The following is a 14,633-nucleotide window of genomic DNA, read 5'->3' on the forward strand; positions in this document are numbered from 1 at the left end:
TTTCTGTGCTACATCATTTTTGTTGGTGTCCAGTAAAGATTTAAACAGACTCAGTAAGAGACAAATCAATTATTCCTTTGAGACTAAAGGATATAAATGCAGTGTTAATCCTATGGCTAAATTCTCAGCAGGACTAACATCTAACAAGTTATATCAAACATTATCGCACCGAAAACACACATCACTGTCCACAGGAACAGACATATCATTCATATTATCCTCTTTATCGGCAGTTTCTACTGACAGTATTTGCACTGCTCCTCTTGGGCAGAGCTGCTCGCCGAATTGCGGTCTCTGCGACTTTCCAGTCCCTGACCACGTGAGCCTCACTAACCCAATGCTGGCTTCAAACCAAACTTCCGGGTTTATTGAAAAAAAAACAGGCTTACGTCTGCGATCAGATGACTGCTTTACGTAATAAGGGAGTGGTTTTTAGGGGGTTAATTTTAACATTTCACCCACTAGGGGATAAAGTACAGTCGAGGAAATAAGTGCTGTCTGTATACATGTGGAGTGGGAGACGGGCTGCTTATTTGATCTTCTGCCTCAGTTAAATCGGGGAATGTGAGACATGCTGTGCTTATAGCATAATTAATATACAAAATATACACACAAAGAAGACAAAAGTATTTTGGACTTTGAAGCTGAGGCCCTCTTTTGAGTAAATGGATTATCTGGTACGTTTGTATGTTCCTGTTTCCTTTTGGATGAGTGCCATGTTAGTCTGCAATCGGTCTTTACTTTTGGTTTGCTTTATTTGCTGCACATGTAAAAATTATCTGATTTATATAGCTGTTGTAACCTGTACCAAGTTGAGTGACGGGAATGAATGAATGAGAATGCACTTGCTGTGACAGGTTAATTTCAGTCATTAGTCTCATTTACCATCTCATTAGGAATTTTAATTGCGGCAGTATTTTGCTGGTTTTATTGTAACGGGCTTCCTAATGATTTGGGTCTGAACTCGGCTGAATATTGTTGAAAACCACAGTTTTAGTGCAGTAAGTCATGCCCGAGTGGAGTGAATTGCTACCTTAAGCGTAAATATTGATGACCTTAACCTATTTATACTCGAAAGTGGCAACAAAACGCTTCACGTTTCGAATTTACAACTACAGTGCTCTGTTCTCGATACCTCCAATCTCTGCCTTTATAAAAACGTGACAGCATTGTTTTGTGTACGATCGTACTGGCCTACTCCTACAATTCTATTTTTCCCCAAAAGGCCCTGAACACTTAAGTGGAGCTTAAAATTTGTTTCTGTTCTTGCAGGCACAAAACCTTTAAAGAACCTCACTTTTTACTTGGCTTATCTTTTATGATTTGCATGATGTAGCTAATATATAGTCGAAAATGTACAAGCTCTGTTGATCTCTAAACATTTCTGAAAGTCTCATTGCTTTGTAAGTCTGACATGGGGTTAAGTGCAGTTTATTGTTTGGCTATGTTGTGTTGAACAATAGAGATTTAAAGAAAATGAGTAAGCAGGATCCTTGCACAATAAGTCTTTCAAATTTATTGCTTTAAGCTAAAATGTGAAAAGGAACAGAAGGGTGGTATTTCTCCTGTAATTGTTTTGTATTTGTTTTTCAGGATGAAAGAATTGTTTTCTGAAGCAGGATCTTAATGACTTTCAGTTATTCAGCCTTTAAGTAAAATCATTGTAGGTCATAGGACTATGATCCCTTGTTAGCAAAAGTTAAATCGTACATTAACATTAACCAAGAGAGGGTGCAGAGGAGATTCACCAGGATGTTGCCTGGGATGAAGCATTTTAAGTTATGAAGAGAAGTTGGATAGAATTGGGTTGTTTTCATTGGAGCAGAGAAGACTGAGGGGCGACCTGATCGAGGTGTACAAGATTGAAGGGCATGGACAGGGTGGATAGGGAGCAGCTGTTCCCCTTAGTTAAAGGGTCAGTCATGAGGGGACATAAGTTCAAGGTGAGGTTTCGGAGGGATGTGAGGAAAAACTTTTTTACCCAGAGGGTGGTGACAGTCTAGAATGCACTGCCTGGGAGGGTGGTGGAGGCGGGTTGCCTCACATCCTTTAAAAAGTACCCGGATGAGCACTTGGCTCATTATAACATTCAAGGCTATGGGCCAAGTGCTGGTGAATGGGGTTAGGAGGGTAGGTCAGGTATTTCTCGTGTCATGAGGACTCGAAACGTCAACTGTACTCTTCTCCGCCGATGCTGCCAGACCTGCTGAGTTTTTCCAGATATTTTTTATTCTTTGTTTTGGATTTCCAGCATCAGCAGTTTTTTGTTTTTATCTTTTTGTTTCTCATGTGTCGGTGCAGACTCGATGGGCCGAAGGCCCCCTTCTGCACTGTGTGATTCTGTGAAGATACCATTCTGGGGATTTCAGTCACCGGTGATTTCAATTTGTGGGCAAGTAGCAAGGTTTCTTGAATATCAAGCAGGAATTGTGAAGGGCAAAATTAAATGTTGCAAAGATACAGGTGGAAAGAAATTACCAAAGCCTGTGAATAAAATGTCAACTTTTAGTTTCTGACAGCCAGTCTTGAAATCCTCTCTAGAATTTGCCTGATTTTGGAAAATTTTCTAACTTACTACATATGCAGCCATTTTGATATTTCTTATAGGAAAACAAAAGCAGGAAAACCTTGGAGAAAAGCAAAGTACTCTTTGCATCTAATGTGTTTTGTAAACTCTCTCCTAGTAGGAGAATGTTTTGTTTACTCTTTCGTGAGGACATGCCATTTTAGGATCTTCACTGACATCGGGACTGTCTCATTTATTTGGAAGATGCCATTTCAGTTCATCCAGCCTGAAGTATAGCTGGTACAATGTTTTCCTAAATTATGCACCTTTGGATTGGCCTGAGATACCACTTCATTTTTTTTAAAAAAAAGAAAAACCAAGGTGTGGCACTTATACGAGAAGCCACCAAGATTGAAAAGACTCTTTTAGGCAGTCCCTTGGGGTTGAGGATGACTTGCTTCCACTCCAGTTCAATGAGCTCTGAGTGGCTGATAAGTCCAATGTGCGATCTGCATACTGCATCTGTCACATGTGGGGCAGGTGGTGCTTGAAGGGACGGGTAGATGAGGTGTTTGGAGGTTTGTGCATGCTCTCTGATGCCTCAACTTCACCCCTGTATGTTCCTGAAAAAGCTCCTCTGTCCAGTGCCTTCCTGAATGAACCTTCTCGATTTTGGTCAAACACAAGTCAGGGACTCCCATGAGTTGGTGAGGGTGTTTGACCTTTTCAGGGATGCTTTGTGGACATTCCTACAGCATTTCAGCTGTCCTCTGGGAAGCCTGCTGCTGCAACTGAGTTCTAAGTAGACCAGTTGCTTTGGGAGTATGTTGTCAGGCATATGAATGTCATGTGCATCTCTTCAAGATATGAATGTCATGTCCTGCCCAGCAGATCGAATTTTGACTGATTAGTGCATTGATGCTGAGCAAGTTGGTTTGGGAGAGGATGCTGCTGTTAGACCTTCTTTCTTGCCACTGGATTTGGAAAACCTTGTGAAAGCACTGCTGGTAGTACTTCTCCAGTGCTTTGAGTTGTCTGAGGGAGGTTGTCCAAGTCCATGAAACGTATAGAAGCACAGGGGATCACTGCTGCGTGGTAAACATGACCTTAGTCCAGGTTTGTGATCCTAGTCCTCAAATACTTTTCCTCAGGCTGAGCAGGCACATTAGAGGAGGTGATGAATTTTGTTGTCTATGTCTGACTTGGTTCAAAGGAAGCTCCCAAGATGCAGGAAACGATCCATGTTTTCCAAAATCTCACCACTGATCTTAATCGATGCAGGGGGAGGTGTTGTATTGTGGGAGCTGGTTGGAAGAGGATCTTAATTTTAGGGTGTTAATGAAAGGCCCATTTCCTCATATGCTTCAGATGAGTCGACAGTGACCTGAAGCTCCAGCTTCCGAGAGAGTGCGCATGCAACGTCATCTGCATACTGAGTTCAATGGCTGAGATTGGTATGATTTTTGTTTTGGATTGAAGATGACATAGGTTGAACTGTTTCCCATCTGTTCTGCAGATTATTTCCACGCCTGTGGGTAGTTTTCTGAAGGTGAGATACGTTATTGTAGCGAGAAAAATGGAAAAGGGAATTGGTGCAGTGACAAAGCTTTGTTTAACTCCACTCTTCATTGAGATAGGATCTATGGTAGTTCCGTTGAAGCTCAGGGCTTGCATGTCATTGTGGAGTAGGGGGAGGATGGTGACAAATTTCTGAGGGCAACCAAGTTTGTAGAGGAAACTCCATAAGCCTTTGTGGTTGTCAGAGTCAAAGGTTTTTGTGAGGTTGATAAAGGCCATGTACAATGGCTGGTGCTCTTCCTGTTCCTTGAATTTTCTGTTGAATTTGCTGTGTAGTGAAGACCATGTCCCTTGTGTGTCTCTTTAGGCAAAAACCGCACTGTGGCTCTGGAAGGAGTTCCTCCTTGGCTACTGGCAGGAAATAGTTGAGGATCCTTGCAGTGATCTTCCAGACAGCAGGGAGACTCTTGTGTAGTTAGCACAGTCAGACTTATCTCCCTTGCTGAATATAGTCAAGATCACAGTGTCGCTGAGATCCCTGGCATGCACTCTTCCCAGATGAAGGATATGACGTTGTGCAGCCATGCCAGGAGTATTCCTCTGCCATGTTTCAGAATTTTAGTAGGGGTTCCATCTGTGCCAGAGGCTTTGTTGTTTTTCATCTGCCCAATTACTTTTTCAACCAAGGTACTGCTCTAAGACACCTAATGCAAGAAGCCACCAGTATTGAAAAGATTAATAAAGAAGAGCTGACATTGTAACTGTACTTGCTCCGCTCATGTACTGTTCGCGCCAGTGTCGGCCTGCTTCTGATTTTAAAAAACCTGCTGTTGACTCTTCTGTCCTTGCAAACTATAGGCTTATCTCCCATCTGTCTTTCTACTTGTACATGAATGTGTTGTCATCTACCAAATAGGTACCCGTCTTTTCCGCAGCTCTGTGGCTGAATCTCTCTAATCAGTTCTCTGCCCCTCAACAGCACTGAAATGGCTCTAATCAAAGGGAGAATTAGTGCACCATGATAACATCCCATCTTTCTTGACCCTTCTACAGATTTAAACAAGGTCAACTGCACATCATCCTCGACTCATCTCCTCCGTCATCCATCTCAGTGCGACTGGTCTAATATGGTGTCATTTTACCTATCTAATTGTAGCCAAAGTAGCACCACAATTGGCTATCTACACTGCTACCTCTTCGATCTGTTGAGGATTTATACTTGGCCCCTTCCTCTTCCACGTGCTGCTTCCTGTGATGTCATCCAAAGACATGGGGTTAGGTTTCACGTGTACGCTAATGATACCTAACTCTGGAGAGGTTCTCCAACATCCAGTCCTGAATGAGTTGCAATTTCTCTCAGTTAAATGTTGGGTAGACCAAAGCCACCAACATTCTACTCCACTGGACCTGTGCCTCCCTCTGGCATTACCTTGACTCCGCCAGATTTTGTCTCTACATTCTTTAGAAGTGCCTTGGGCTTTTTTTTACTATGTTAAAGGCACTGCATAAATATAAGTTGGTTGTGTCGTCTTGGGTTAAACTGGACTGTTTGCAACCTTGATATCCTCAATGATCCTGAGCTGAACTTTGATCTGCTATCCCATTTGGTACCGAGGTTGACTACTTCCAAAAGCTGAAGCTCTTGTCAATGGTTTTGTCACTTTCAGACTTGACTATTCCCATTACTTGCTGTACTACCTCCCATCTTTCTCAGTCTGTAAATTTCAACTCTTCAAATAGCTGCTGGCTGTATAATCCAGAAGTAAGTCCCTCTCTTCCATTATCCCTTTGCTCACTGGCCACCACTTTTCCATGATCTCTGATTTAAAATTCTCATTTTTATGTCTAAATCCCTTTTGTGATTTCAACCCTATAATTCAACTCTGGCTTCCTGAGCATTTCCTCTAATTTCACTGCTCAACCATTTGGCTGCTGCATCTTCTGGAAGTCTAGACCCAATAAGCAAGGATTCTCTCCCCAAAATTCTCCTCCTCCCTCTCTCTAAGACCTTCCTTAAAACCTACCTCTTTGGCCAAGTTTTCAGTCCCTCTTCTTCTTTAGCTTTGGATTCATTTTTAAAATTTGATTACATTTCTGAAAGTACCAGGGGACATGTTTCTTGGTAGTATAGAAGTTAAATACTGTTGAAAAGAGAGACATGTTGCTGAAGCATTTCTGGATGTCAAATTTCAAATGATCACAATTTATACTGCAGGAGAAAAGGGTGTTGATTGGTTGGTAAGTCGACTGATTTAGACAAGGTATTGCCATGGAGAAAGCAGTGTGGAGCTATCAGATCACAAAACTCCCAGGTAATTCAAAGAAGGTGTAAGACTTAACAGATTACTTTTGTTTGCAAAGTATTGCTCCTTGTGTATGAATTATGGACACTTCTAGCAAGTGTAAATAATCAGTTGAGCTCACAACATGGTATATCTTAAATTGATTGTTAGTGTAGCTATTAGCACACTCAAGATTGTTCAGCAAGTGATGCCCAATTGCAGAATCACATCTAACAGACATTTTGTTTTGGGTTTTGCAAACACAGGTTGGTTGAGCATGGACTGTAATCTGTCATTTATGAACAACCGAGGGAACATATTGTTTGATTCGATCACCTAATCACTGGGGTGTGTGGTCTATGTATCTGGCATCACGTCTGGACTGAAATTGTGTAATTCCACAATTGGTCCGCACTTGCTGAGGGGCCTAGAATCATTAAGAAGTGATTTAAAGAAATTGATAAAAGATTTAGTGGAGAGTTGAGTTTTTTTCCTCCAGAGTGGACATCTGGAACTCCAAAGGGTGGTAGAGGCAGAAACCCACATCACGGTTAAAATGCTTGGATATGCATTTGAAGTGCCTTGACCTACATGACCACAGACCAAGAGTTGGAAAGTGACAGTAAGTTGGAAAGTTCTTTTTCAGCCAGCGCAGATGCACTAAGCCAAATGATGGCTTCCAGTGCCTTCAGCTCATTGGATACGTCCATAGTAATGCTCACCTTTCGCTTAATATCACAACCCACACTACACCAATTTTTATTATTTTCTGTATTCCACAGCTTCCTACCCCCATTGGTGAGCCCGGATTATTCATATTGTCCCTAATTTAAATGAACAGAAATGTTAGACTCATTAACGCATCTAGTTTTTCCCAACTCCAACAGTTGAATCTAACATTTCCAGTTTAATTTCTTATTATTCTACTTCCTAACTTAGGTTGCCTTTCACACGAGCTTCGAAAAAAGGGATGAGATCCTAAAAGCAGAATACATGGAGTTAGAAAATAAGTTGAAAAGTAGGACCTCAAAGGTAGTGATCTCAGGATTACTACCAGTGCCACTTGCTAGTCAGAGTAGAAATAGCAGGATATATTGGCTGAATATGTGGCTAAAGAGATGGTGTGAGGGGGAGGGTTTCCTGGGACATTGGGACTGGTTCTGGGGGAAGTGGGACTGTTACAAACTGGACAGGTTACACCTGGGCAGGACAGGGGTTGATGTCCCAGGGGGAACATTTGTGAGAGTGTTTGGGGAGGGTTTAAACTAAAATGGCAGTGGGATGGGAACCTATGCAAGGAGTCTGAGGAGGGAGAGATCAAGGACAAGAACAAAAGACAGAAAGGGGAATAAGAAAAGTGATAGGCAGAGAAATCAAGGGCCAGAATCAAACAGGGCCTCAGTGAAAAATGTTTGGAAAGGGACAAGTAATGTTAAAAAGACAAGCCTTAAGGCTTTGTGCCTTAACATGAGGAGTATTTGCAATAAAGTGGATGAATTAACTGCACAAATAGATGTAAACAGGCCTGATATAGTTGGGATTACGGAGACACTGCTACAGGGTGACCAGGGATGGGAACTGAACATCCAGGGGTATTCAGTATTTAGGAAGGACAGACAAAAAGGAAAAGGTGGTGGAGTTGCATTGCTGGTTAAGGGGGAAATTAACGCAATAGTGAGGAAAGATATTAGCTCTAACAATGTGGAATCTGTATGGGTAGAGCTGAGAAATACCAAGGGGCAAAAATCATTAGTGGGGGTTGTATATAGGTCTCCACACTGCAGTGGTGATGTTGGGAATGGCATTAAACAGGAAATTAGAGATGCATGAAATAAAGGAACATCTGTAATCATGGGTGACTTTAATCTGCATGTAGATTGGGCAAATCAAATTAGTAGCAAGACTGCAGAGAAGGAATTCCTGGATGGTTTTCTGGACCAATACTTTGAGGAAACAACTGGAGAACAGACCATCCTAGACTGGGTATTGTGTAATTAGAAAGGAATAATTGGCAATCTAGTTGTGCAAGGCCCCTTGGGGATGATTAACCATAATATGATAGAATTCTTCATCAAGATGGGGAGTGATTCCGTAGGGATCGCTCCCTCCGGGACACCCTGGTCCACTCCTCCATCACCCCCTACTCCTCAACCCCCTCCTATGGCACAACCCCATGCCCACGCAAAAGATGCAACACCTGCCCCTTCACTTCCTCTCTCCTCACCGTCCAAGGACCCAAACACTCCTTTCAAGTGAAGTAGCATTTCACTTGCATTTCCCCCAACTTAGTCTACTGCATTCGTTGCTCCCAATGTGGTCTCCTCTACATTGGAGAGACCAAACGTAAGCTGGGCGACCGCTTTGCAGAACACCTGCGGTCTGTCCGCAAGAATGACCCAAACCTCCCTGTCGCTTGCCATTTTAACACTCCACCCTGCTCTCTTGCCCACATGTCTGTCCTTGGCTTGCTGCATTGTTCCAGTGAAGCCCAACGCAAACTGGAGGAACAACACCTCATCTTCCGACTAGGGACTTTACAGCCTTCCGGACTGAATATTGAATTCAACAACTTTAGGTCGTGAGCTCCCTCCCCCATCCCCACCTCCTTTCTGTTTCCCCCTTCTTTTTTTTTTCCAATAAATTATAAAGATTTTCCTTTTCCCACCTATTTCCATTATTTAAAAAAAAAAACCCACTAGAGCTATACCTTGAGTGCCCTACCATCCATTCTTAATTAGCACATTCGTTTAGATAATATCACCAACTTTAACTTTAACACCTATGTGTTCTATTGTACTATTGTCGTTGACATCTTTTGATGATCTGCTTCTATCACTGCTTGTTTGTCCCTACAACCACACCAACCCCCTCCACCTCTCTGTCTCTCTATCTCTCCGCCCCCCACACACACACCTTAAACCAGCTTATATTTCAGCTCTTTCCTGGACTCGAACTCAAGTTCTGTCGAAGGGTCATGAGGACTCGAAACGTCAACTCTTTTCTTCTCCGCCGATGCTGCCAGACCTGCTGAGTTTTTCCAGGTAATTCTGTTTTTGTTTTGGAGAGTGATGTAGTTGATTCTGAGACTAGGGTCCTGAATCTTAATAAAGGAAACTATGATGGTATGAGGCGTGAGTTGGCTATGATGGATTGAGAAACGTTACTTAAAGGGATGACGGTGGATAGACAATGGCAAACATTCAAAAAGCGCCTGGGTGAACTGCAACAATTGTTTATTCCTGTCTGCCGCAAAAGTAAAACAGGAAAGATGACCAAACCATGGCTTACAAGGGAAATCAGAGATAGTATTAGATCCAAGGAAGAGGCATACAAATTGACCAGAAAAGACAACAGACCTGAGGATTGGGAGCAGTTTAGAATTCAGCAAAGGAGGACCAAAGGATTGATTAAGAAGGGGAAAATGGAGTATGAGAGTAAGCTTGTGGGGAACATAAAAACTGACTGTAAAAGCTTCTATAGGTATGTGAAGAGAAAAAGATTGGTGAAGACAAATGTAGATCCCTTACAGTCAGAAACAGGGGAATTAATAACAGGGAACAAAAAAATGGCTAACCAACTAAATACATACTTGGTTCTGTCTTCACAAAGGAGGACACAAATAACATACCAGAAATGTTGGGGAACAGGGTTTAGTGAGAGGGAGGAACTGAAAGAAATCAGTACTTGTAGCAAAATGGCATTGGGGAAATTGATGGGATTGAAGGCTGATAAATCCCCAGGGCCTGATAAACTACATCCCAGAGTACTTAAGGAAGTGGCCCTAGAAATAATGGATGCATTGGTGGTCATCTTCCGAGATTCTATAGACTCTGGAACAGTTCCTACAGTTTGGAGGGTAGTTAATGTAACCGCACTATTTAAAAAGGGAGGTAAAGAGAAAACAGGGAATTATAGACCAGTCAGCCTGACGTCGGTAGTGGGGAAAATTCTAGAGTCCATTTTAAAAGATTTAAAAGCTGAGCACTTGGAAAACAGTGGCAGAATTGGACAGAGTCAGCCTGGATTTACGAAAGGGAAATCATGCTTGACAAATCTACTGGAATTTTTTGAGGATGTAGCTAGTAGCGTTGATGAGGGGGAGCCAGTGGATGTGGTTTATTTGGACTTTCAGAAGGCTTTTAACAAAGATTAGCGTGTAAAGTTAAAGCCCATGGGATTGGGGCTAGTGTATTGAGATGGATAGAAAACTAGTTGGCAGACAGGAAACAAAGAGTAGGAATAAATGGGTCTTTTTCTGAATGGCAGGCAGTGACTAGTGGGGTACTGCAGGGATCAGTGCTGGGACCCCAGTTATTCACAATATATATTAATGATTTAGATGAGGGAAGCGTACCGTAGGCACAAAAAACTAAGCACTGCAGATAGCCTAGATGAATATAGGAAGTGCAGGGATGAAGTAAATAAGGAAATCAAAGAGAGGGCATGAAAAGAGATTAGCAGGTAAAGTTAAAGATAACCCAAAGATGTTTTACCAATACATTAATGTTAAAAGGTTAGTTAAGGAAAAAAGTGGGACCTATCAGAGATGAAGTGGAAACTTGTGTGTAGATGCAGAGGCTGTGGGAAGGGTTTTGAATGAATATTTTGTCTCCGTGTTTACAGAGGAAAGGGGGGATGTAGATATAGTAGTCCAGGAGGAACACTGTGAGATATTGGATGGGATAGTCATAAAGAGAGAGGAAGTACTCAAAGGGTTGAAATCCTTGAAAGTTGATAAGTCACCAGGGCCAGATGGATTGTTTCCGAGGCTGCTGAAGGAAGTCAGGAGGAGATAGCAGATGCGCTGAGGGTGATTTTCCAATCTTCACCAGATACAGGGGAGGTACTGGAGGACTGGAGAATTGCAAACGTAGTTCCATTGTTTATGAAGGGATCAAAGGAAATGCCAAACAATTATAGTCCAGTTAGTCTTACATCAGTGGTGAGCAAATTAGTAGAATCAATCCTGAGAGATAGGAGTAACTGTCATGTGGAAAGGCATGGACTAGTCAGGGATGGTCAACACTGATTTGTTAAAGGAAGGTCTTGCCTCACAAATTTGAATTATTTGAGGAAATGACAAGAAGGGTTGATGAAGGTAGTACAGTGGATGTTGTGTACATGGATTTTAGCAAGGCATTTGACAAGGTCCCACATGGCAGATTGGTCAGGAAAGTAAAAGCCCATGAGATTCAGGGTAATGTGGCAAACTGGATAAAAAGTTGGCTTTGTAACAGGAAACGAAGGATAACAGTCGATGGATGTCCTTGCGAATGGAAAGTTGTCTCAAGTAGTGTTCCACAGGGCTCGGTGTTGGGACCCTTGCTGTTTGTGTTATATATTAACGATTTGGATGTGAATGTGGGGGACATGATTGGGAAATTTGCAGATGACATAAAGATTGGCCAAGTAGTGGATAGTGTAGAGGATAGCCATAATCTCCAAAATGATATAGATGGGTTGGTGGAGTGGGCGGTAAAGTGGAAGATGGATTTTAACATAGAGAACTGTGAGGTCATACATTTCGGGAGGTCAAAACAGTTACAGGGATTACAAATAAATGGGAATATACTATGAGGGGTAGATGAAGTGAGAGATCTTGGCGTACAAGTACACAGGTCCCTGAGGCAGCAGTTCAAGTAGACAAGGTTTTAAAGAAGGCTTACGGAATGCTCTCCTTCAGTGGCAGGGGTATAGAATATAAAAGTAAGGATATAACGTTGGAATTGTATAAAACATTCGTGAGGCCACAACTGGAGTGTTGTGTGCAGTTCTGGTCACCACATTACAGGAAGGACGTAACAGCTCTGGAGAGAGTGCAGAGGAGGTTTACAAGAATGTTGCCAGGGTTAGAAAAGTGTAGCTATGAGGAGAGATTGGATAGGTTGGGGTTATTTTCCTTAGAATAAAGAAGACTGAGAGGTGACTTGATTGAGGTGTACAAAATTTATGATGGGAATAGATAGAGTGGACAGGATAAAATTGTTTCCCTTGGTGGAGAATTCTAGATTCAAGATAAGTGGCAGAAGGTGTAGGGGAGACATGAGGAAGAACTTTTTTATGCAGAGGGTAGTGGGTGTCTAGAATTCACTGCCCAAGTTGGTGGTAAAGGCAGAAACTCTAAACTCTTTTAAAAAGTACCTGGACCTGCAACTAGAGTGCTGTAAGCTGCAGGGCTATGGGCCAGGTGCAGGAAGGTGGGATTAGAAAGGGCACCTAGGTGTCCTCAGGCTGACATGGACAAGATGGGCTGAATGGCCTCCATCTGTGCTGTAACTTTTCTATGGTTCTTTGGAACTAAATATAATATTTCCAACTGTGAGGTTATCCACTTTGGTAGCAAAAACAGGGAAGGTAGATTATTATCTGAATGGCTATAAATTGAGAGGGGAATGTGCAACTAGACCTGGGTGTCCTCGTACACCAGTCACTGAAGGTAAGCATGCAGGCAGTAGAGAAGACAAATGGTGTGTTGGCCTTCATAGCGAGAGGATTCGAGTACAGGAGCAGGGATGTCTTGCTGCAACTATACAGGGCCTTGGTGAGTCTACACCTGGAATATTTTGTGCAGTTTTGGTCTCCTTATCTGAGGAAGGATGTTCTTGCTATAGAGGGAGGGCAGCGAAGGTTTACCCAACTGATTCCTGGGATGGTGGGACTGACATATGAGGAGAGATTGAGTCAGTTAGGATTATATTCACTGAAGTTCAGAAGAATGAGGGGGGATCTCATAGAAACGTATAAAATTCTAACAGGACTAGACAGGGCAGATGCAGGAAGGATGTTCCCGATGATGGGGGAGCCCTGAACCAGGGGTCACAGTCTGAGGATATGGGTAGACCATTTAGGAGGGAGATGAGAAATTTCTTCACCCAGAGAATGGTGAGCCTGTGGAATTTGCTACCACAGAAAGTAGTTGAGGCCAAAACATTGTATGTTTTCAAGAAGGAGTTAGATATAGCTCTTGGGGCGAAAGGAATCAAAGGATATGGGGAGAAAGCAGGAGCAGGCTATTGAGTTGGATGATCAGCCATGATCATAATGAATGGTGGAGCACGCTCGAAGGGCCAAATGGCCCACTCCTCCTATTTTCTATGTTTCTATGAAAGTTAGACAGGCCAGGAAGTGGAATTGGGACTCTGGAATTCTGGAAAATAAGCCATGCATATCCCTATTAGTATCCTTGTAAAATATGGTGTAAGTAACAGCAAAATCTTTCCATGCTCTAAAGTATAATTATATACAGACCATCATTTTTCTTTTCCTTTTTTTTCCTCTTTCAGTTCCTATTATTTGGCTTTTAAATGTTGTGGAATCTGAGAAAATCAGCTGAGCTGATCATGTTATTTATTAGCATGGTGGGACTCTCCATTTAATTGCATATTTTGTATTGGTATGTGATCTGAAGGCTTGTTTTTCATGTTTTACAAGGGTTCAACTCGCATACTTAATGGACACTGGAGAGTTCCGGTAGGCCATATGTAAGGATTCAAGCTCCATTTGTCTTTTTGAATTTTCAGCTTGGTACTGTAATGTTGTGATTAGCAGATGTCATCTCGACCTTCAGTTATTTCAGTTAGCGGTGTTGGTTTTCCATGTTGGGATTGAGATGTAACTTATTGATTTACTTTTGCATCAAGCTAGCCTGAAGGGGAGAAATCAGGAGACAACATTTGTATATCTAACATATTCCTGCAGGGAAATAGTGCTTAAATTGATCACTCAAATATCCTACTGAGAAATAATTTGGAGTTAGTATAATACTGAGACTGTTTTTTGTTGCTTGAAATATATGTATTGCTGCTGCAGTGCCACCTGGTTGTGTTAGATTGGGATTGCCTATCACAAATACCACATACTTGCATAATGGACACTGAAATTTTGTGCCCTCCCATTTTGAATCTCAAGATAGATGTGACATAATTTGCTTCAAACCATCTAATGATACAAAGCTGCTGTACAAATTGTACAAGGCAGTTTAAAATAATAGTAAAAGGAATAGAATACTTAGGGCGATAGACTACAGCAGGGATGGCCAAAGGCACTAGGTTTGGGCAGAAAGGAGTTCAGCAAAGGTTCTTAAAAGCAGGAGACAAAGTGAGAAATGGCATTTTAAGGATGAATTTCCAAGGATTGGGACTTAGATGACCAATAATGGGCAGAAGAAAGGTGGGTATAAGAGAATGCTATGTCACAAGACTGAAGGATGAGAGAGGGGAAGGGAGTCTGTAAAAAGCCATGAAGGAATTCTGTGATTACATTTTAAAATTAGTATTCTGGAGTACAGGGAGCCAACGTAGGGCCGCAAGAATGGAATTGATAAATGA

At 42.1% G+C, this 14,633-nt stretch overlaps 1 protein-coding gene across 1 annotated transcript in view; it reads left to right on the plus strand.

Annotated features, from left to right (window-relative positions):
- The first annotated feature begins 460 nt into the window (after positions 1 to 460).
- LOC121278163 (ADP-ribosylation factor-like protein 15) overlaps positions 461 to 14,633 on the plus strand; it is a 313,198-nt gene continuing 299,025 nt past the window's right edge. Inside the window, exon 1 of the mRNA XM_041188317.1 lies at positions 461 to 677. Within this exon, the coding sequence (XP_041044251.1) occupies positions 666 to 677 (12 nt within the window). The 5' untranslated portion in view covers positions 461 to 665. The remainder of the gene's footprint in view (positions 678 to 14,633) is intronic.

This window comes from Carcharodon carcharias, chromosome 1 (assembly GCF_017639515.1).
Source record: "Carcharodon carcharias isolate sCarCar2 chromosome 1, sCarCar2.pri, whole genome shotgun sequence".
NCBI classification, from domain to species: domain Eukaryota; kingdom Metazoa; phylum Chordata; class Chondrichthyes; order Lamniformes; family Lamnidae; genus Carcharodon; species Carcharodon carcharias.